Source organism: Leptodactylus fuscus, chromosome 3, assembly GCF_031893055.1.
Source record: "Leptodactylus fuscus isolate aLepFus1 chromosome 3, aLepFus1.hap2, whole genome shotgun sequence".
NCBI classification, from domain to species: Eukaryota; Metazoa; Chordata; class Amphibia; order Anura; family Leptodactylidae; genus Leptodactylus; species Leptodactylus fuscus.
The window spans coordinates 224965250-224989279 of record NC_134267.1 but is presented as its reverse complement, the minus strand read 5'-3'; the positions used below and the strand labels follow the sequence as shown (position 1 = coordinate 224989279).

Here is a 24030-nt window from a genome sequence, read left to right as displayed (position 1 = left end):
CACTTATTACTTACCACATGGTTATGCCACAAAACCTCAGGTCTCTGTGCGTTTATTGAAAATAAATGTGTTTGTAACAGTGGCTGTGAAAAACAAACTGACCTACATGTTGGTGATCTTTCTATCTATGTCTTGAGTAGAGATAGGTGAACCTCTCAAGACCAGCAATTCATTTCACGTTAAACAAGTTCAGTATGAACCACACCTTAAGTTGGCTTTAAGGGGTTTTCCGGGCAAAAAAAGTTTGTTTGTTTTTTTAAATATCTGTTAGTGCTATTAATGAGTTAATAAATGCACCCATATAGCAGTGTTTTGAGTGATTTCTGTGTCTCTGGGAGCTCCTGATATCTCCTGCATTTGTTTACTTGGTTTAGCTTCCTGCTATGTAACTTCCACATTAAATTGGTGGCAGATGAAGGGGGACATTAAACTGGAGGCAAATGGAAGGGGGCATTAAATTGGTGGCAGTTGAAGGTGGACATTAAACTGGTGGCAGTTGAAGGGGGACATTAAATTGGGGACAGATGGAGGGGGGGACATTAAACCGGGGAACATTATAATGTGAGGACGTATAATGTTAGGGTGACTGTATGAGCATTATACAGTGTGTGGGCACAAAGAAAAATGGGTGAGAATGGGTGGAGTCAATGCAGAAGTAGGCAGAGCTAAATTTGTTGTGGCATACATTTTTCCCCTTCTCTCTGTCCTTTGAAAGTTTGAGGGGTATGTAAAACATTTCTGACAGACAGAAAGTTACGTCAGTCAGATAACACATTGTCACCCATTGTGTGTCTCCATATAAAATCCCAGTGCTTGGAAGCTTATGAAACCTTTGCACCGGACCCACCAATGTGTTAAAACGGCCCTGCATAGGGGGCAGTACTATAATATATTCTTATACATAGGGGGCAGTATTATAATATATTCTTGTACATAGGGGGCAGTACTATAATATATTCTTGTACATAGGGGGCAGTACTATAATATATTCTTGTACATAGGGGGCAGTACTATAATATATTCTTGTACATAGGGGGCAGTACTATAATATATTCTTGTACATAGGGGGCAGTATTATAATATATTCTTGTACATAGGGGGCAGTACTATAATATATTCTTGTACATAGGGGGCAGTATTATAATATATTCTTGTACATAGGGGGCAGTATTATAATATATTCTTGTACATAGGGGGCAGTATTATAGTATAGTCTTGTACATAGGGGGCAGTATTACACTATAGTCTTGTACATAGGGGGCAGCATTATAATATATTCTTGTACATAGGAGGCAGCATTATAATATATTCTTGTACATAGGAGGCAGCATTATAATATATTCTTGTACATAGGAGGCAGTATTATAGTATATTCTTGTACATAGGGGGCAGTATTATACTACAGTCTTGTACATAGGGGGCAGTATTATAGTATATTCTTGTACATAGGGGGCAGTACTATAGTCTTGTATATATAGGATAGTATAAGCTTAGTGATATCCTGATATGAAGCCGTATACAGTAAGATACAGGTACTAGGCAGTGGCTCCATGTCAGTGCCGGTCACTAGGGAGACATTGGCAGACACAGGTGACCCCTCCTATCACTCAATCATCCAGAGGGCACAGTGACGTCACCCGCCGCATCACGTGTCCACAACACTACCCGCTGTCAGTCGCACTAGCCCGGGCGTCAGAGACGTCATCCCGTCTAGACCAATCAGCTGCCGGTGACTGAGCTGTGGCCCCGCCTTCCTGACTGTAGGCCCCGCCCAGTGAGGTAGTCGGCAGTAAGTCTGCGGAGTTGTGTGTCGGTGTGTCCGCGTTCTGTGAGTATATCAGTGTGTATGGGAGCGGAGACCACTGCGGGGATTAGCGCTGTCATTGCGGGGGTTGTACTGAGGCGAGGGCCGGGGGTGGCGCCCTCTTCTGGGTGTAGCGGAGCTGTGTTTGCTGATGAAGTTGCAGGTTATGGTGCACACTGTGTTGTGTCACAGGCAGACTCTTGTCTCTTATACCTGACATGTGACTTGGCCTTGGAGTCAGTGCTGTAGAAGATCTGGTAAAGGTCACAGGTCACTCCACCTAAACTTTCTGCCCTTGGATTTCTTGCATTCTTCTAGTTTCTGCATTGCAGTGGCCGTCACTTTTTGGGCCACCAACTATTCTGCATCGTTGTCCCCAGGGTCCGTGTGCGACCCCAATCTCTGCACCCCCTATTGTTATAAAATGCCCCACCCCTGCAGGATGTAGGGTGCCCCCCACTGAACTACATCCAGTACTGGAGAAGCCCTCCATTCATTTGGTTGGGGTAAGAGACCAAGAGGGGCATTATATGCACCCCTATATCCATAAGTAATATGAGCTTGTGTCCATCCCATAATCTCGCACATATTCGTCCCATCCCATCATGTATGCCTATCCTGGTGCACAGCCGGACTTGTATATGATGTAGTCACTTTACTTCCGTCCTGTCATTGTCACCTCCCCTTACTGAACCTTGGACAATAACAACCATATAGAACAGTCATGTGACTTGCCCGGGGTGATGGGGCTCATTCTATGTTGCGGGGTATATTCCGTGCAACAACAATATACTCGGTTACATGATGATTTCTTCTCCAGTCACGTCCAAAGTTAAAATCAGATTTTTTTTTGGTAAGCAGACAGTGCACTGTGGAGGCCGAGACAAGTGGTCCCGGTAGAGTTTATCTACAAGGTGACTGTCTCCTCTCGTGTGCAGAATTTTGTAAGGAAGCTCTGGTGTGGTCGGTGACTGCATCCATGTTCTAGGCATTGGGACGTAACACAGCCGATAGATGGAATCTAAATAAATTGTATGTGTGGATGCAATCTGTTTAGGCCACCATCGTGGGCCCAGTCATAGGGGGTCACCACTCTGGCCCCAGCTACTCATTGTTACTGCTTTAGCCACTCACAGCAGAGGTTACTGTTTTGTGTGACCATTGGAAGTCCCTACTCGCACCCAAGGTCACCATTCTTGTCCTCAACCACCCAAATTCATTGCACTGTCCTGACCACCTGGTTGAGCATCTGAGGTACCACTTTGGCCCCATCCACCCAAGGTCCCTCCTCTGGCACCAGCCACTCAATGTCACTGCTCTCACTCCGACCACCAGAGGTTACCACTCCAACCATGACCACTGGAGGTTCCTACTTTCACCCAAGGTCACCACTCTTACCCTCAACCACCTGAATTCACTGCTCTTGCCCTGTCCACCTGAGGTCACTTCTGCCGCTTGAGCATCTGAAGCACCACTATGGCCCCCACCACCCAAGGTCCCTCCTCTAGCACCAGCCACTCAATGTCAATGCTCTCACTCCGACCACCAGAGGTTACCACTCCAACCATGACCACTGGACGTTCCCACTCTGATCACAACCACTGAAGGTCTCTACTGTCACCCAGGGTCACCACTCTTACCCTCAACCACCTGAATTCACTGCATTTGTCCTGACCACTTCTGCTGCTTGAGCATCTGAGATCACCACTATGGCCCCATCCACCCAATATCCCTCCTCTGGCCCCAGTTACTCAGTGTCACTACTCTCACACCGACCACCAGCTCTGATCCCGACCACTGGAGGTCTGTACTGTCACTCAAGACCAAACAAGGTCAACACTCCTGCCCACAACCACCTGTATTTACCACACTGGCCCCAACCACCTGATGTCACCATTTTTATACATGACCACCCAAGGTCCCTGCACTGGCCCCGACCACCTGAGATCACTGCTCTGAATCTCCATGGTCTTTAGAAGACCATTATGATTTTCTATTAGGCACTGGAAGTTCTGTATTGTGACTTCTCTACTAGAATCCATTGGGCCATGTCATATGGATATGTGACTCGTGCAGCATGTACATGGCGTCCAGACTGGTATGGGAGCCACTGCCACCCGTCTGTATGACGACACATCATCATGTTCTTCAATATAAAGACATAGGAACTCACTTGTCTGCATAGGAGCTGTAGACCAAAAACAGAAGCAAATTTTTACAAGTTTTTTCATATATTTTTAAGGGTGAGCCTAACCTAATACAAGGTGACCGGATATGGCCAGACTCTGTTTGTAGATCAGCGAGGAGATATCTTCCTAGTTGGCTGTGAATCGTTATTGTAGAATATTCCATTATCACTGCCGCCATGTAAATGTAATACTCGTGGTGACGCTATGTAAACGGTCTCCATGACAGGGCTTATTGTGCAAAAGTCCGTTCCTCTTATCGAAACCTGGTCGGAAGATTTAAGCAAACGTGAATCAGGAAGTGGTGGAGCTAGAGATGCAGCCTACAAATGTAGACGTGTAGAGTGTGGCTTTTAGCATATACCCTAGACAAGGTGCCAAATATGGGGTCATTGGTGACGGGCACACGCATCACAGCTTTGGCACAACTCGTGATAGAGTTCTAGACTTTGTAGCAAAGGAGGGTAAGTCTGTAGGTCATTTTCAAATAGTTGGAAACTGATATTGGGATTTTGCACCCATTGCTACCTATCTCTAGTATATACAGTCCTATGAAAAAGTTTGGGCACCCCTATTAATCTTAATCATTTTTAGTTCTAAATATTTTGGTGTTTGAAACAGCCATTTCAGTTTGCTATATCTAATAACTGATGGACACAGTAATATTTCAGGATTGAAATGAGGTTTATTGTACTAACAGAAAATGCGCAATATGCATTAAACCAAAATTTGACCGGTGCAAAAATATGGGCACCTCAACAGAAAAGTGACATTAATATTTAGTAGATCCTCCTTTTGCAAAGATAACAGCCTCTAGTCGCTTCCTGTAGCTTTTAATCAGTTCCTGGATCCTGGATGAAGGTATTTTGGACCATTTCTTTCTACAAAACAATTCAAGTTCAGTTAAGTTTGATGGTCGCCGAGCATGGACAGCCCGCTCTCAAATGATCTGAAAACAAAGATTGTTCAACATAGTTGTTCAGGGGAAGGATACAAAACGTTGTCTCAGAGATTTAACCTGTCAGTTTCCACTGTGAGGAACATAGTAAGGAAATGGAAGACCACAGGGACAGTTCTTGTTAAGCCCAGAAGTGGCAGGCCAAGAAAAATATCAGAAAGGCAGAGAAGAAGAATGGTGAGAACAGTCAAGGACAATCCACAGACCACCTCCAAAGAGCTGCAGCATCATCTTGCTGCAGATGGTGTCACTGTGCATCGGTCAACTATACAGCGCACTTTGCACAAGGAGAAGCTGTATGGGAGAGTGATGAGAAAGAAGCCGTTTCTGCACGTACGCCACAAATAGAGTTGCCTGAGGTATGAAAAAGCACATTTGGACAAGGCAGCTTCATTTTGGAAACAAAAATTGAGTTGTTTGGTTATAAAAAAAAAAGGCGTTATGCATGGCGTCCAAAAAGAAACAGCATTCCAAGAAAAACACATGCTACCCACTGTAAAATTTGGTGGAGGTTCCATCATGCTTTGGGGCTGTGTGGCCAATGCCGGCATCGGGAATCTTGGTAAAGTTGAGGGTCGCATGGATTCCACTCAGTATCAGCAGATTCTTGAGAATAATGTTCAAGAATCAGTGACGAAGTTGAAGTTACGCCGGGGATGGATATTTCAGCAAGACAATGATCCAAAACACCGCTCCAAATCCTCAGGCATTCATGCAGAGGAACAATTACAATGTTCTGGAATGGCCATCCCAGTCCCCAGACCTGAATATCATTGAACATCTGTGGGATGATTTGAAGCGGGCTGTCCATGCTCGGCGACCATCTAACTTAACTGAACTTGAATTGTTTGTCCAAAATACCTTTATCCAGGAACTGATTAAAAGCTACAGGAGGCGACTAGAGGCTGTTATCTTTGCAAAAGGAGGATCTACTAAATATTAATGTCACTTTTCTGTTGAGGTGCCCATACTTTTGCACCGGTCAAATTTTGGTTTAATGCATATTGCACATTTTCTGTTAGTACAATAAACCTCATTTCAATCCTGAAATATTACTGTGTCCATCAGTTATTAGATATATCAAACTGAAATGGCTGTTATAAACACCAAAATATTTAGAACTAAAAATGATTAAGATTAATAGGGGTGCCCAAACTTTTTCATAGGACTGTACCACCAATGTTCAACTGGCAGGGGTTATCACCAATGTGAAGCCTGACAATTGCTCTAATGAAGTGGCAATGGTGCTAGGAAAACACCGTGACACTTTGTCTTCTTTGATGCTTCCTTCTGGTTTTCACGGGTGACCACCTGGTTAGCCATTGACTACAACAGGCCAACCATTCAACCTCCAAAGACTACCAAGAGAAGAAAGTGCATGGTGCTTTGAGTCCTTCTGCCATTTTGTTCTACAAGGGCTCTCCCAGTTGGACCATGATGGCCTATCCTAGCTAACGTGTACCTTGAGACAATACCTTGTCCGTTCCTTCCCTAATTCGTTAGACTCATTAGTTGAGAAGATTTCCATTACCAGGTGGTTGGCCTGGTGGTGAAAATCTACTAAGTGGGTAAACCAATGGAACTACTTGGAGTTGCTTCACTCTTTGCAAGTATACTTAGTGCAAGGCCTTGGTGCTAAGGACTATACTTGAAGTCGGTGGTACGCTAATGAGTTAATACGATCATGGTGTTGACTCATCCTGTAATATAAAGCAGAGTGTTGCTGCCTTAACCCAGTTTACTCACGTGGCAAACTGGAATTTCTTGTTCCGGTTATAGTTGGTCTTCTGTAACAATGTGTTGTGTATTATTGTTTAGCACTGGATTAACAGGATTTGCCAGTCTTCACAGCTCTCTGGACTCGGCGTGACCAGTTGGCAATCTGACGCTAGCAGATTATTTGTGGTCTACTTAGCATTGTTGGTGGTCGTCAACCAGCTGTGGAGAAACTCCAACTACCAGGATGCTCTGACCACTTGTGGTATCTGGAGCTCCACTATGGTTGGAGATCCTCCATTGTATAACGTGATTGGTTAGATTCTGTGTATTTTGATTTGGAACCAATGAACTGGGCTTCTAGAATGAGCGCGTAGTGTGTGACTTGGACATCTGGAAGGATTGTGTAATAGATGTGGGTTGTGAATCTAGAAGAAGTGAGATGTACTTGAGTTGGGTATCTAGAAGGAGCGTGTAATGGATTATGGATGTGACTTACACATTGGAATGGGTATTTTAACGGTTGGGATTTGAGCACATAGAATGAGCGCGTAAAGGGTGTTTGGGGGCATCTAGATTGAGTGTCATTGGATGTGAGGTAAGGTTGCGACACCTAGAATGTGTGTGTAATGAGTGAGATTTAGGCTGGTCCTTTCTTTAATGTATTGTTCTTTCTAAAATCCTTGAACGTCGGGTTTTATTTTCCAGATACATCTTTCTACGAGGGCGTTCAGGATGCACGCGTTGACGTTCCTGCTCACTCTGGTGTATGGGGCCATTGTGTGCTCTGGAGACTCATCCGGTAACACTTCTGTTCCCCGGTTAATCCTTGTGTCTTTCGATGGATTCCGAGCAGACTATTTTGTAAATTACTCGCTTCCTAAACTCCAGGAGTTCATTGATGATGGCGTCTTGGTGAGAGAGGTCAAGAACGTTTTCATCACAAAGACCTTCCCTAATCATTATTCCTTAGTCACTGGTCTATACGCCGAGAGCCACGGGATGGTAGCCAACAACATGTTTGACAATGCCACAGGCCTAACCTTCAGTCCATCCAACTTTAGCTCCAAGACCAACCCAATATGGTGGAACGAAGCCACCCCTATCTGGGTAACAAACACTCTTGCAGGTCGGAGGAGTGGCTCCGCCATGTGGCCAGGAAGTGACGTGAAATTCGAGAATGCCTCCATAGACTACTTACCATACAATTCATCAGTATCCTTTGAAGAACGAGTGAATAGCATCATCTCATGGTTCACAAGGGCCGAGAACCCCATCAACTTTGCAACGTTGTACTTCGAAGAACCAGACCACAGCGGGCACGCACGTGGGCCTGAAAACATGACTGAAGTGTTGGACGATGTGGACAAAGATATAGGATACTTGGTGGCCAAGCTTAAAGAGTCAAAACTTTGGGACACAGTCAATGTAATAATCACCAGTGACCATGGGATGGCTTCGTGCTCGGAGAAGAGAGTCATCGTGCTGGATGACTGTATTGGTCGAGAAAAGTACAAATGGGTGGACTCCACTCCGGTGACGGCCATATTGCCTCTTACAGGTGTGTGTGGTCAGACAGTATACTTTTATTTAGGGAATAAATTTATACTTGAGCGCCAAAGTTTTATTTGTTACCTGATACATCATCTTTACAGACCCGGCATCTGCAGTAATAGGACGGGTGCCGGCATGAGTTTGCGCCGCCAGGACCCGTAGCACCGCTCCACTCCTGCCGCTGCAGGAAGCTATCATGTATTTGGATTATAAGATGCACTCCCCATTTTCCTCCCAAATTTGCATCTTCTAGTCCGAAATATATGGAAAAATTTCAGGGTTGCCAACACTTACGGCCATGACTGTAGTCTGTGTTGTTTTAATACCTTTACAAAAATCCAATTTCTGGCACCCTTCAGATCACATGACCCCGGGGTTGGGAGGAAACTGCATGGCTATATACACACTGCTCATTGATTCTATATACTCACTGCTCATTGATCGCTGTGTATACAATGATCTGTCCACTCCTTGCTCCCGCAGTTGGCAGCTCTACAACGATGTTCCTGTACATTTAATTTCCGGCTGCCCAGATGTCAGCGGACATTCGGCAAGCAGTCACATTGCTGCTACATCTCTATTAGATATATTTAGTAGAGATGAGCGAGTACTGTTCGGATCAGCCAATCCGAACAGCACGCTCACATAGAAATGAATGGACGTAGCCGGCGCGCGGGGGGTTAAGCGGCCAGCCGACATCAAAGCAGAAGTACCAGGTGCATCCATTCATTTCTATGCGTGCGTGCTGTTCGGATCGGCTGATCCAAACAGTACTCGCTCATCTCTAATATTTAGGGATTAGTACGATTCCGTTCTATTTGGAGGGTGAAACCCACTAATACGTTTTTCTCCCTTTCCTAGATACCAAAGTAGTTTACGATCTGCTAAAAAAATGTATCAAGAACGCGAAGGTCTACCTGAAAGACGACATCCCCGATCGCTACCACTACAAGCACAACAGCCGCATCCAGCCCATAATCATAGTGGCGGACGAGGGCTGGACCATAGTGCAGAATGCATCAGCATCGGTATCAAGTAGGTCGCCCCCTAATGGTAGTAGTCTGTACATTGACCATAACTGAGACTGTCATTGTATCAGTGGTTGGTGGACTTCTTCAGGCCGGGGAACTCCAAACCAGCTGTAGACCCTATTATTGTCACCGAGCCCTAACGTCAGACCTAGAACAAGATGGAGGGCAGAGTCAATGGTGATCAAGTGGACCAAGTGGTGTGGTCTTGTACATGTCAAATGGTATCAGCGATGCCGAGTTGTGGTCAGTTTTGGGTGGAGTCGGGAATTTGGGACTTTGGCTTCTGAAGGTGTTCCTTGGACTCTTTTTGTCTCAGGGACATTGAATCCTGTGGTCTGGTTCTCCCCATCGTTTGCTTTGGTTGCTCCAGTCTTGTCGTAGCTGTAGTCGTAGTCAGCATGTGGAAGAACGGAGGAGTCTGAGTTAGTCATTTGGCCTGCTGACTCCACAGCCCTGCAAAGAACCCCAAAGCTTTGCCCTTTCCTATAAAATCTGTTTGGATGTCCCGATGACTATTTTTTTTTATCTTTCAGAGGGAGACCACGGCTACGACAACAACCTACCCAGTATGCATCCTCTACTAGCGGCGCACGGACCAGCCTTCCACAAGAACTTCAAGATGAGCACCATAAACAGCGTGGACATCTACCCCATGATGTGCCATATCCTCGGCCTAAAGGCACAGCCCAACAATGGCACCCTGTCCAACACCAAGTGCTTGTTGGCCGACCAGTGGTGCGTCCAAGTCCCAGAAGCCATCGGCATCGTCGTGGGTGGGATCCTGGTGCTCGCCACCCTATCCTGCGTCATAATAATGTTACTGAAGAAGAAGTTGCCCTCCCCGCGCCAGTTCACGCGGCTGCAGTTCCAGGATGATGACGATCCTTTAATTGGCTGAGGTTCGTTAGGCGCTAGCAAACGCGGTAGCACTGATTTAACCCTTTACACGTTCTTCCATGCAAGGCCTGTGTGTGCTGGATGCAGTGAAATTTTCTATCTAATTGGGTGGGTGGGGGGGTAATTAGAAACCAAATCAAAGGATTAAAGGGAAAATTACCAAACGCAGACCCCCCGTCGGGTGGGGAGGATCTTCTGCTTAAAGGGGTTTGCCTATAGGTGCCTCACTTGTTGGGAAAATGGAGGTCCTGTAAACCCATTGGCCAATGAATTAAGAGGTGTATGTGCCATAAATGTTGAGATCCGGAGCACCCCTTTAATTAGACATTCGGGATTACTTGGTGATACCTGGGATTCCCAGCAACAGATCACAATGAGGCTGATTCACGAATCAGGGGAAAATTTAGACCAGATAATGGCCAATGTTTGCACAATTTTGGTGCACATGCCCTTCCCCACTAGGCTGTGCCCACTCCCCCCGATCTCTCCTGCCCCCTGTTGGGTAAGGTGAGAGCAGTGTATACACAACACTTGGTAAATAAGGGCATATGGCACATTTTCATTAGTAAATCTCCTTCCATATAATGGAAACCATAGCGCCCCCTAGCTCAGCATTGTTAGGACATTGTACAGGTGCCCTGATATAGATCCTGTGAGGTCCTATGTGTGATCTTTACAGGTATATACCCTCTGTAGACTGCAATACACTTTATATAAAGTGCCTTACTGGTGAAATGAAGGAGCTAGCCAATAGTTTTCCACTGCCAGGCTATCTGTATACCTGCTGTATACCCTAGCTGTGGTCATCTTCTGTATACCATAGCTGAGGCCATCTCTGTATATACTCTAGTCATGGCCAGCTACCATATACACTCGCAAACGCTGTATATTGTATAACCCATCTACTTCATACTGTAGCCAAAGCCAACTACCTTAGTTGAGGCCTAGCTGTGGCCTACTGTATACCCTAGACGTGGCCATCTACCGTATACCCTAGTCGGGGCCATGTACCTTATATCCTGGTCAAGACAATATACTGTATACCCTAGTTGAGGCTACGTACTCTATACCCTTGCTATGGCCGTCTGCCGTATACCCTAGTTAAGGCCAAGTACGCTATACGCTAGCTGTGGCAAAGTGCTGTATACTGTAGTTGAGACCACATACTAGCTATAGTCATCAACCGTATACCCTAGTTGAGGCCATATATCCTGGCGCCCATCTATTGTATACTGTGGGGAGATGACGGTCAACTTTACTTCCACGAAAATTTTGAACATCAGATGATACTACAACTCCCAGCATGCTCTGCTTGTATAACGCACAGTGATGTTATATCCAGTTCTCCTCCCCCTTGAGATATATTGCAGATAATATCTATCCAGTTTTAGGCGTGTTAATATTTATTACAGCAGTCTGTGACCTGTGGCTCTTAAAGGCATTTTCCAAGGGGAAAAAAATTAAAGGGATTGCACTGAATAAGAAAAACACGACTTTTACTTTTTCCTGGAAACAGCGCCACATCGGTCTATGGGTTGTGTTTGGTATTGCATTTCAGATGCATTGATGGGAATGGAGTTGAACTTGCAATACCATGCACAGCTGCAAGAGAGCAGCCATGTTGTTCTAGCCCTGTCCTTGTATTTCTGAAAAACTACTCAAACAGTGAATAAATATCCTAATAGATGGATTATTGGTAAAGAAATGTCATTTTCCCCAGAAATAGCACTGAATGAGGTTGAACTGCAATACCAGACATAGCCTGTGGACAAGAGTGGCGCTATTCCTGGAAAAATGCAGACTCTCTTCCTCTGCAAGTCCATGATTGTGTCTAGCTTTTAGGACTTGTTGGTACTTGAGGACTGCTGGAGAGTCACAGGTCTGTAGCACAGAGCACTTTGTGTAGATTATGTGATGGTTAAAGGGGTTTTCTGGGACTGAAATCTCAGATCGGTGAGGGTATGTCCCCTGACACTCCCTCCGATCATAAGGCAGTGTTTTTAGGAACGCTGCAGCCTCTTCACTTCCTACCGAGCACAGTGCCGTATGTAGTATAGTGGCTGTGCATGGTATTGCAGCTCAGCCCCATTCCCTTGAATGGGACTGAGTTGCAAGTAGGACAGCTGACCAATAGATGTGATATCACTTGGCCTGTGGAAGCAGAACTTAAAAAGCTGCAGGGGTCCCAGGTATCAGACCCCTTCTGTCTAATATTGGTGATACAACCCAGAAAACCCCCTTTCATTGAGAAAACCTCAATACTGGGTCACGTTCGGTTACTATTTTGGTGGCAGTGTCACAAGGCACACCTATATACTTTATGTCCCCAGTCATGTCTACCACCTACAAGTCCATGGTCCGTATACACTTGATGGTATAGAAGGACGTATATACTGTAGGATATCCCACACTTGCACTAATCTGTATGTATATCAGTAGTGTCCTATATGTTTTGTATAGACAGTTTCTATAGATTATATAGTTTAGAGACCTGGATGTTTTATACTTGTATATCTAGTGAGCCATGCTTCTATATAAAGTATGGGGGAGCCATATAATACTGTACATAAAGATCCACGTGCAGACATGTATATATATGGTACTATGGTGAAGGGGGATCCAATACTGACCTAACATTAAGCCATGATTCAGTTTTTTCCTTTAGTCATTTTTGTTGAAGTTTCTTGAAAACAGCGCCCCTTTATGTCCATGGCCTGTGCGCGGTACTGCATCTCATTTTTAATCCAGTGAAAAAGAATGGGTTGCAGTACCAGAAACAGCCTGTGGACTAGGGTGGCGCTATTTCAAGGGAAAAAGACAATCTCAGGTTGCTGACCTATCCCAAGAATACGAGTATTTTCGGTCTCGGATAACCCGAATTGCATTTCTACAATCACACAGCTGATGGGTTGTTACGTCCTATCCAAAGTCCTGGACAGTTGAGAGATTATTACCGCCGCTGTGTATCGGTCACTGACTACGGCCTACACTGAGACATAGTAACAAACCACCGTGTGAGCGGCACAACGTCAGGACAGGATTGTCTGGCTCTATAGGGCTCCCTATACGACACACCGATGATAAAGGGAAATATTTATTTGTGTATACCCGTCACTGTCAGCCATTTATGAAGGAGTCGTAGTCGTAGTCAGGCCATGGAAAAATAAATCGTAGTTGGTAGTTTGGCCTGCTGACTCCACCGCTCAACATAGAAATAACCAACCAATACCAATGACTGTTAAAGAGTAAAATTACATCTTTGGTGCCTTTAGTCAAAGTTGCATGAAGGTGCAAATATTATTTGCGTCTGATAATGAAAAATATTGGAACCTCCCTACAACTTGTACTGTCTATGTGATTGTGTGAGTCTGCAGATGACTTGTAATGGGCCTATAATAATGTTCAGTAGAAGCAAAGTTCTGGATCTGGGGGGTATTTAATATGGTGGGGGGTCTACTTATTCTATAATACTTGCCTTTACTGAAGTTGGAGAAGCACAGATTGTCTACTCGTTTTCTTGAAGAGCTTTACTTGTAGGAAATAGATGTAACCACTCCAGATTTTTCTGATATATTTTTGTAATAAAAAATAACTTAATTGAAGCCGCTTTGTGCCATTCATCATCTTATATTATAAGGGGAGACGTGTAAGACCGACACCAAGTAACAGTCCAAGTGTTTATAACTATATATATATATATATATATATATATATCTACTGTTGTCCATAGGGGGCAGTATTATAGTAGTTATATTCTTGTACATAGGAGCAGTATTATAGTAGTTATATTCTTGTACATAGGAGCAGTATTAGTAGTTATATTCTTGTACATAGGGGGCAGTATTATAGTAGTTATATTCTTGTACATAGGAGCAGTATTATAGTAGTTATATTCTTGTACATAGGGGGCAGTATTATAGTAGTTATATTCTTGTACATAGGAGTAGTATTATAGTAGTTATATTCTTGTACATAGCAGTAGTATTATAGTAGTTATATTCTTGTACATAGGGGCAGTATTATAGTAGTTATATTCTTGTACATAGGAGTAGTATTATAGTAGTTATATTCTTGTACATAGGAGTAGTATTATAGTAGTTATATTCTTGTACATAGGGGCAGTATTATAGTAGTTATATTCTTGTACATAGGAGTAGTATTATAGTAGCTATATTCTTGTACATAGGAGGCAGTATTATAGTAGTTATATTCTTGTACATAGGAGCAGTATTATAGTAGTTATATTCTTGTACATAGGGGCAGTATTATAGTAGTTATATTCTTGTACATAGGAGTAGTATTATAGTAGCTATATTCTTGTACATAGGAGGCAGTATTATAGTAGTTATATTCTTGTACATAGGAGCAGTATTATAGTAGTTATATTCTTGTACATAGGAGCAGTATTATAGTAGTAATATTCTTGTACATAGGAGGTAGTATTATAGTAGTTATATTCTTGTACATAGGAGGCAGTATTATAGTAGTTATATTCTTGTATATAGGAGCAGTATTATAGTAGTTATATTCTTGTACATAGGAGCAGTATTATAGTAGTTATATTCTTGTACATAGGAGTAGTATTATAGTAGTTATATTCTTGTACATAGGAGTAGTATTATAGTAGTTATATTCTTGTACATAGAAGCAGTATTATACACAGTCCAGTCACATTAAAGGGGTATTACCAACTGGCTTGTTCAGCAACCTGCATACTGTGTGCTCTGTTCACTTCCTGGTTTTCTCAGTACATTGGTGGGCAGGGTTTCACTTGCTGTCCCCCAGACAAAGCTCTGCTATCTCTCTTCATAGCAGTACATGTTTGCAGTCAGTAATGAGGGATTGGTTGTACATAAATTAGCACTATATCACTGGAAGATGCACAATATGAAGCTGATGTAGTGGAGCTGGATTTGAGTCAGTTTGCAATAAAATCAGTTTTAGGTCTGTGTTACACACAGAGGTAACAGACTTCCTGTCTTAGCCATAATCAACAAAATTCAATTAGCACAGCTGATAAATCGGAGAGCAGGAGATAAACAGCTCAGAAATACAAGCACGGAGCAGTCACCTCCTCCCTCCCCTATCTGAGAGCAGGGAGCTACGTCACTTGTGTGGTGCAGAGATAAACAGCTCGGAAATACAAGCTGCTCCGAGCACTCAGCCTCCCCTCCCTCCCTGAGAGCAGGGATCTAGTCAAGATCATCGCCAGGCCCATGGCTATGGAAATGCAGTGTAAACAATTAAGTGAATAAATTAAGATAACAGCCAACCAGTTTTGATGAAGCAATGTATTCACATAAGCTAGGAGTATAGATAGGATCCTTGAGATGGGACAACCCCTTTAATGTGCCCACCTCTCAAAATCCAGAATAACCACCTTTGGCAGAGCGGACCGCTGCGAGACGTGCAGGAAGAGAGGGGATGTTGTGATGATGTCAACAAAAACTGCAACAAAAAAAAAAAAAACAACTGTTTTTGCAACGTGGGGCCCCAGCCTCAAGTTGTATATAGGGTCCAAATACTGAAAGTGTTGATGCGGCCTCCCTATATGACCTGTGAGCGCCCCCTGCAGTTAGTTTTGATGTTCATGGGGGTGTCTTTGTGTTTCGGTCACATACAGGTGTGGTCTCCTGTTATATGCGCACCCCGGGAGTTGTCATGCTGGACACGCGCCGCTCATTCAGATGTAGAGTCATTGAAATGAAAGCGTTGATATTGAAAAGAGCAGAACACACAGATGTCTCCTCCATCTGCCCGCTATTATCTCCCAGTTATCAGCAAATTGTAGTTAAACAGAGAAGCCGCGACGTGACGTTCACCGCTGTACTGTAGATGTGCATGAAATACAAATGGAATTTTATGGCCGTATCCACACTAGGGTAATATTGGATGTCCTAATACTCGGTCGAGGTCTTCGGCATCGGTGGGGGGGCATGTGAAAAGTTCACCTCGGGGCCCCGCCATTCCTAGTTATGCAACTGCCTGAATTCCTAAATTTCCTAAGTTTACCTAACCTAAGGTTTTCTGATCGCCCACCTATGGCAAAGCATTGTCCAGTTCCTTCAATCAGCAGCTGCCAAGGCTTAGACTAAATATTGGTTTCCATCAATCCCCCCCCCCTCCTCCGTATACTGAAGTGAGAGGCCCTAGGCCCTGTATACATGACTAAGTGTACAGGCGGGGGGGGGGGGGGGGGGGGGTCCGATGTTCCATTCCATTCCGTGGAATATTGGGCATGTCCTATCCATCACCGTGACAATGAAACAGAGGGCAACCCCCTCTCCCCCACTGAAATCAATGGAGGATAGAGGGTACTTAGATGGCATCAGAGTGATTGGAACTCCCTCAACCTGCACACTTGGTCGTGTGAATGAGACCTTAGGCTAGCTTTGCACATCAGATAACACGGCCTATCAATTGATTTTGGGATCGTTCAGATGACATCATCAACCACTATATTAATCAGGGGTCAGTTTAGGGGCAAAAATTGAGTATTACATAAATTCGGCTGATCGAGTCCTATATCTCGAGGTCTAAGGTGTATGGCCGGCTTTAGGGAGATGGCCATTGGATCAGTTGTCTCTGTAACTTACATGGACTTCTCAGGACCAGACCATACACATGGATACAGCTTGTCTGTATATGGCTGTGATAGGAGTCCAGTGGGGTCTGGGTCCCAAAATCTGAATGGCCATTTCACTGTCCTTAATCCACTTCCCTCCCACTATAGAGAAGGTTTTGTTGAACCGCTGATCATGTTTTATAGCCACAAGATGGCGCTAAGGCACTGCTGAGCCTCAGAGAACTCTTCCAGGATCTTTATTCTATAATCCATAAAGAAATCCCCCCCAGTCATGTCATACAACGTGTCCGCACCGTCTTCATTGTGCAACTTTTATGCAGTTTACTTTACTTCTTCCACAATAGTTTTTTGGTTTTTTTGTTTGTTTTTTTAACCATTTTCATGCATGTCAGTATTACTGTATGGAGGGAGTTTTGGAACTCTGCAAATTATTGAAAAAAAATTCTGGGGGATGTCTGGGGAAAAAGAAATCCTCGTGATTATATGTAAAATCTTGCAAGGCTGGGTTATCAGGAATTACTATCCAGCCTGATTATCCTGATAGACAAGACTCATTTAAAGAGGACCTTTCATAAACCTCCAACAAGTCCAGCTCTTAATAGTCGCTGCTCCACCGATTCCAGCACAGTTGGAATTTTCTCTCTAGTCCCCACCCTTCCTGAGCAACCAATGCTGTTAGTTTTGGTGCCCGATACTATCAGGAGGGAGGGAAGCGTCAGGCAGGAACAGACAAGGAGTGTGATTCTGAGCTCTGACACTGGCTGCCACTGATTGGAGCCCTGAGTCACGCCCCCTGCCTAACACCGCCTACTGACATTACATCTTAGGCACCAAAACTACCTGTGCCTGCTGCTCAGGAATGGTGGGGGCTAGAGAGAAAATTCCAACTGTGCTGGAATCAGTGGAACGGCGACTATGAACAGATGCTAAGAATTGGAGTTGGTGGAGGTGGTGAAAAGTGCTCTTTAAACCTTGTATCTGTCACTTTAGTTCTCTTCCTTTTTTTAAAAATGTAGATTGTGAGCCTCATATAGGGATCGCAATGTACATTTTTTCCCTATCAGTATGTCTTTGTAGAATGGGAGAACATACAAACTCCTTGCAGATGTTGTTCCCGGTGGGATTCGAACCCAGGACTGCAGCGCTGCAATGCTAACCGTTGAGCCACCATGTTGCCCCAAAGTTCTCTTCCTCTTTAGTCTAAGGCTAGGGTAGGTAGCAGGCCAATACCTGGGACGCAGGTGATACTTGCATATAGCTTGGGCTCTGGGCACGCCAGTCCAACACTGCTCCTTCCCCTCCCCTCTCTATAGACTTCATTGTAAACTGACCCTGCTTGTGTATGGCGACACAAAGTAAAGACACAGACACATTCCTTCAGCACAGTATTCACCTACACTATCAATTTATGGAACCTAAAATATTTACTTGCGCTTTAACTCCCATTTTTTGCAGCTGCCATAAAGCGCACGCCTTCTACTGCTTTGCCTAGAGGAAGTCCATGTGTCTCCAGCAGGATGATGTTCACGACACCAGAAATAACAGGATGCGGGCGGCATAAATAATCACAGTTTATTTTTTTTTTCTACTCAAATTGTAACTAATTTATACAAAACACCATACTCAGGCGATTATACAAATGTACAAAAATGCATTTGCTTGAACACATTGTAACTGGATCTAGTAACAATCGCAGTTCATTTTAGGCTACGGTGAAATGCGTCAGTGCGTTATTAACAAAGACCTGTACTGTCGGAACAAAGGACCCAACACATTGTTTAGTTTTTTTCTAATTATTACACAAAAAGAAGACGTTGCCGTGCTGAAAATCTGCAACATGCAAATGTTAGATGTAGGCAGGATGGTGGTGATCCGGACTAAGTATTACACAGCCTAGCCAGACAGTACAAACCATGAGCCACAGTGCCGAATCCCATATACAGATACATACTGAATGCAAATATGGCCGTTCAATCAGCCACCCGCCATGTGCAATACCGTACATACGCTCAGGTGACTGCTATGGGGCCCGACTCTGAACTGCTTCCCCTGTTTGCCATCACATTGTTTTGTAGATACCTGTAGTCGGCACTAGAGGGCACCCAATATATACAAATTTATATCCAGTTTTAGCATCTCTTAAAGGGATCCTATCATTTAAAATCAATTTTTTTCTGCCTATCACGTAAGAATAGCCTTAAGAAAGGCTATTCATCTCCTACCACCCCCAGTGCTGCGAGAGAACTCATTTGCATACCACCGAAAACTGGATTATATAACGGCGGCCCGGAGAAGACATCTAAAAGTAGGAGAAAGGTACTTCCTACGTAGTACCTAGAAAAAAATTTGATTAAACGATAGGATCCCTTTAAGTATCTATACTTAAAGAACATGTCATAAATGACTAGTACAGATAAATATAAGAAACTTTGTAATATATCTTATTAAGGAGATCTGTTTCCTTCACGCCTTATTAGGCTCCTCTCCTCCTCCTTAGCTTCACTCAGACTGTTTATATAAAGTCTATCTTCCTGTCCAACCCACACATAGAAGTCTATGGGGAAGAGGAGCCCATTATTGGTTTATTGCCTCATTCTGTGCAGTGGTAGACTCTTCTCTTGAAACATAGCACTGTTAGAAGAGCTCTGTGACTCACACTGCAGTTCTGTCTTTTCCAGCAGCCTCCTCCATCCACTCCATAGACTGCTATGTAAATAAAAAAGCTCAATCTGATAAGTGGAAAAGGAATCCTAATTTCCTTCATAAGATATATTACATTTACCTGCATATTCATCCGTACTATTCCCAATCTCCCAGTATATTTTCTGTATCTAGATCTCTGCTTGCAGTCATTATTTGGGATGGACACGCAGGTGCACAACTTGTTACAGTACTAAGAGCTGTATACTATAATAAGCCGTGCACTCTAATATTTTAATATAGAATAATAATTTTACCCTTCTTAATACCCCTTTAAGTTGTTTAAATCCATATACAGTTAGTGCCCTCTAGTGGTGGTTGCAGGAAGCCAGAATTATGTTGTTTATTAAAGGGGTATTCTGGTCAGAACAGGGATAGGGGGTAGTTTGCAGTCGGTGGGGGTCTGGTCACTGATGACGAGAACAATGCATACATACTGCCACTTCATTCATTTGGGGGGGTGCAACAGACCCCCCGTACATTATTGTTCTAACCGGAATACCCCCTTAAGTCAGAAAAACAGAGTCTCCCCTCTACAGATATTATTCAGGACAGAATTCTGGACCTAAAAATGGAATGGTGGACAATTTATAAATACACAACCTCGAGGGGGGGAGGGGGGAGGCCTTGTGTGAGTTTTGCTATGGTGGCCTATGATAGGTCTATCTGTGGATATTTTATTGTATTTAGTAAGGAAACCATGACCATAATATGACTAGATCTGAAGAGATCGGATTTTAACTTTCAGAATTTAAAGGGAATTTTCACCCCCCAAAAATAAATGATTTAATATCTGAGAAAATCAGAAGTTCGAGGAGGAGCAACAATTTGGCCATTCAGTTTGCTTTACTAACAGAGATATTGCCATTTTTTCAGCCTTGATGCGGCGGCCATTTGCAGAATAGAAGACAGGAAGTGCAAACATATTTCATTATCTTCTCAGTGTTTGAAGATAAATCTTTATTGACTAAATATACTTACAAACTGACAATTTTACCATTAGGTGAAATCCAATATGGCTACACTTTCTGTTGCCTATTTTGCAAAGCGGCTGCTGCAAAGGGATAGAAAAATGTAGCTGTCAGTAAATGACATTTTACTAACGAATGGGGTTGAGCCGATCTTGAATTTTCAGGATCGTTTTTAAAATCCGATTTCCGATCATTTTCCATTCGAACCCGATCCCAATGCAAGTCGATGGGATTTTTTTTAATAATCGAAGATCGGATTTTAAAAACGATCCTATTCACTACACAGCATGTAGTCCAAAAATTGTTTCAATTTTTGGACTCCACGCTGTGTGGTGATTAAAAAAAAAAATCCCCCTGTTGTCCGCTTACCTGCACAGATCTGCTGCCACTCCCAGTCCTTCTTGGTCCGGTCCTGGTCTCTCCTTCACAGGCCTTCAGAGCGCCACCACCTCCCTAGGCTAGTGTTAGAGATGATGGGAGTAGGCGGGGCTTGTTGTGGCTTAGGAGAGTGTGGGTGTACTCACTTCCCAGTACCCCCCCCCACACTCCTAAGCCACAAGCCCAGCCTTCTCCCAGCATATCTATAATACTAGTCTAGGGAGGCGGGGGGCGCAAGGCGCTCTGAAGCCATGTGAAGGAGAGAGGACTGGACCAGCAGAGGGCAGCAGCACTTCTGTGCAGGTAAGTTGAGCGAAGTTCGCGAGTAGATAGATACTACTGTACATTGACTTGTCTAGTAGATAGACAAGTTAATGTACAGTAGTATCTATCTACTCGCGAACTTGGCTCTTCGTCCTCACAGCAGCGCAGCACAAAGTGATTTACCGCAGCCTGCCACTCTTCTGCTTCGTCCCTGTTTTACCGTATATTCAGCTGCGTATAAGGTAAAGCAGGGAAGAAGCAGAAGAGTGGCAGGCTGCGGTAAATCCATAGGAATGAATGGACGCAGCCGGCACGCTGGGGATTAAGTGGCCGGCCGCTTCCATTCATTCCTATGGGTGCTAAGCTTTTCCCCACAATGATTGGCCAGTAGCCAAGTATTGTGGGAAATAAGCCCCGATCTCGATCCCGCCTGAAAAGATCGTGATCGTGAAATTTACTCCTTCGCCGATCCCTCAAACCTACTAACGAAACCTCAGCTACTGCCCCAACTTCTGATGTATTTATATATATTTTCTGGTTTCACACAGGTAAACCTAGTAGGCTGTGTCATGCCTAGATCAGAGCCTGTAGGGGGTGCCATGTCACAGCCATTCTCTCTGATAGTCTCTGAATGGCTGTCATGCCCCGCCCACCTCAGGCCCTGCACCAGGCATTAGACAATTTAGCCATTGTTCCTGGAGTGTTCCTTTAAGTAAAACAGCTTATTGCTTTCATAACATGGCCGTCAATAGAAGAGAGATTGCCTTACTTAAAGGTGCTGTCAGCCAAGACACATAAGCAGTTCTGTATTATGGACCTGATGGTCTCTCCCTGCAAATCTTAAAGGGATCTTCCATTTTTATGTAAATAAAGTTCCATCATCAATATACTCTATTAATTCCTTGAAATTTCCAAGATCTCCGCTTACTGTCACTGAATTCTGGTTTACACACAGAGGCTGGGATCACCTAATAGTTCTCACGACTGAAAGTCTTGGAAAATGGAAAGTTCCTTTAAGGTCCGTATTGAGAGACCAACATAGATAATACAGGACAGCCGGTCTTCAGTAACTTAAAACTACCAGGATCAAAGCCATTTGATTCAGTAATGCTATATGGATCCTTAAAGGGGCTGTCCTACAAAGTAAACTCAGCAGGACCTTTATCCCGCTCCACATTCAACCGTAACGTCTAGCTGAATGTGGGTGGGACTAGTAGTCCAATTGTAGTCCCATTGCCACTTCAATGGGAGCGCCGACTGTCACCAGCCTCGCCCATGTTCAGCCTGTCAACAGTTGGAAAGTAGAATGCACAAAAATTTTCAGGCGAGGCTATGCCCCTATTGTCATGGTCCTGCACCCTTTTTAGTGCAGTGTGCTGGCCATGCCCCTTTTTGGGACGTGATCGGGATACCCATAATAGATGTAAATCTAGAGTGCCCAGCGATTGTGGGTGTATTCTACCAAGCCTGGGACCTCTGTCCACTCCTCCAGGAGTCCAGGGCATCTCCCCCTCTTTCCGAGAGCCTCCAGAATGTTCTGAGAGGGGGGCGGAGCATGACACAGGGATTCTATCTTTTGTGTTCTTTCCATCCATGTCGTGCTCCGCTCCTTCTAGCCCTGTACTAAGCATAACCCAGTTTTGTCTGGAGTGCTCCTTATCAGTCCCGGGACCCGCACAAGATCGGCAGCCATTTTGTAACATGACCCAGCATTCAATGAAACACGGGCTATTAACCACTGCATCACCCTGTGGTCATTAGCTTCTTGCTATTGGACCGTTCACAGATAGATTTCCAATTGACATGAAACACGCAACTTTTCACGAAATGCGTCGACGACTCACACTATATCCGCAACGTGATGTGCAAACATTAAACAAAACAGGAAACACTTTTTTTTTTGCCTTTGATATGTTATCAATATCAATAGAGAAACCCTGTCTCCAGCCCTTTAAGAACTCGCTCGGTGTCAGAAGGACTTGGAAGTTGACGTGACGCGTTTCAAGTCGTCGCTGGCACGCGGCAAGTTTACGAAGGCTTTACTACAGCTTTCATATGGACACATGCTAATATGACCGTGTAGCAGTAACATCCCTATAAAAAGGAAAAAATCCTACTGTCTATAGGAGGAGGAGAGAGCGGGATAGAAATCAGTGTTAGAAAGGTCGGTGGTAACACTGTGCGAGGACGGCAGGTCAGTTGGTTTGGGTTGGGGGCAGGCCGGGGCGTCGTGTCGGGATGATTCGAGGTTTGGGTGAAGTTTTTGTGTCCTCTTCGTCTTCCAGATCACTGTCGCATACATGGACTACAACGCTGGGGGTGGACTCTGTCCCGGCATGGAGCTCGTACTTCTGACCTGCAGGGAGAAAAAAAAAAATAAAAAAATCACTTGTAAGGTTGATCCTGCAGAATTAAAGGCATTTTACGGTATATATTTTTATCAAATCCATGAATATAATATATATGGCCTCACAGTACAGTGCACTGCCTATTCTTGCTACTTACAGTAGATTGGGTGTGGCCTATGCAAATTAGCTTTCCTCCAGAAGGAAGAAAAATGTCTCTCTAGCTCCACCTATAGGTAGCTACCTAATGCCCAACCCACGAGGAGCGATAATTTGTATTTTTTGATTACTGAGGAGCAATGACTGAAAATTTGGTACATTAGGAGGATCTCCCCAATGAGAACCATTATCTACACACATTATACCCCTCTTCCAATGAGTTATAGGCATACTTGCTATTAACACTCCCGAAGCTCCAGAGGCTCCCAAAAAAAAAAAGGATGACCTGCCAGATTCACAGAAGAACAAGCCAACCTCCAAATGTGTTAGCAGCCACTTGTCCCAGGGGGCATGGACATCATATTTAGCGCCCTCCCCAGAAGAAAGCAGAGGGGGCATGTCTTCGCCAGGAAAATTTTACAGCACATTATGGGACCTGAATGGGGCCTAAGGGAAGGAGTTGTGTGGTCATATAGGTTCC

At 44.1% G+C, this 24030-nt stretch overlaps 2 protein-coding genes across 7 annotated transcripts in view; one reads left to right on the top strand and one right to left on the bottom strand.

Annotated features, from left to right (window-relative positions):
• The first annotated feature begins 1770 nt into the window (after positions 1–1770).
• The window catches only part of ENPP4 (ectonucleotide pyrophosphatase/phosphodiesterase 4), a 29046-nt gene continuing 6786 nt past the window's right edge, over positions 1771–24030 (top strand). Inside the window, exons 1-4 of one of the 4 annotated variants that reach the window (XM_075269243.1) lie at positions 1771–1789; positions 7373–8225; positions 9080–9253; positions 9783–13729. In XM_075269243.1, the coding sequence (XP_075125344.1) occupies positions 7400–8225; positions 9080–9253; positions 9783–10147 (1365 nt within the window). In that variant the 5' untranslated portion in view covers positions 1771–1789; positions 7373–7399 and the 3' untranslated portion in view covers positions 10148–13729. The other 3 variants (XM_075269244.1, XM_075269241.1, XM_075269242.1) reach the window with 3 other exon arrangements.
• The window catches only part of RCAN2 (regulator of calcineurin 2), a 61862-nt gene continuing 60320 nt past the window's right edge, over positions 22489–24030 (bottom strand). For all 3 annotated transcript variants that reach the window (XM_075269249.1, XM_075269248.1, XM_075269250.1), the window contains one exon: positions 22489–23401. In XM_075269249.1, the coding sequence (XP_075125350.1) occupies positions 23241–23401 (161 nt within the window). In that variant the 3' untranslated portion in view covers positions 22489–23240. The remainder of the gene's footprint in view (positions 23402–24030) is intronic.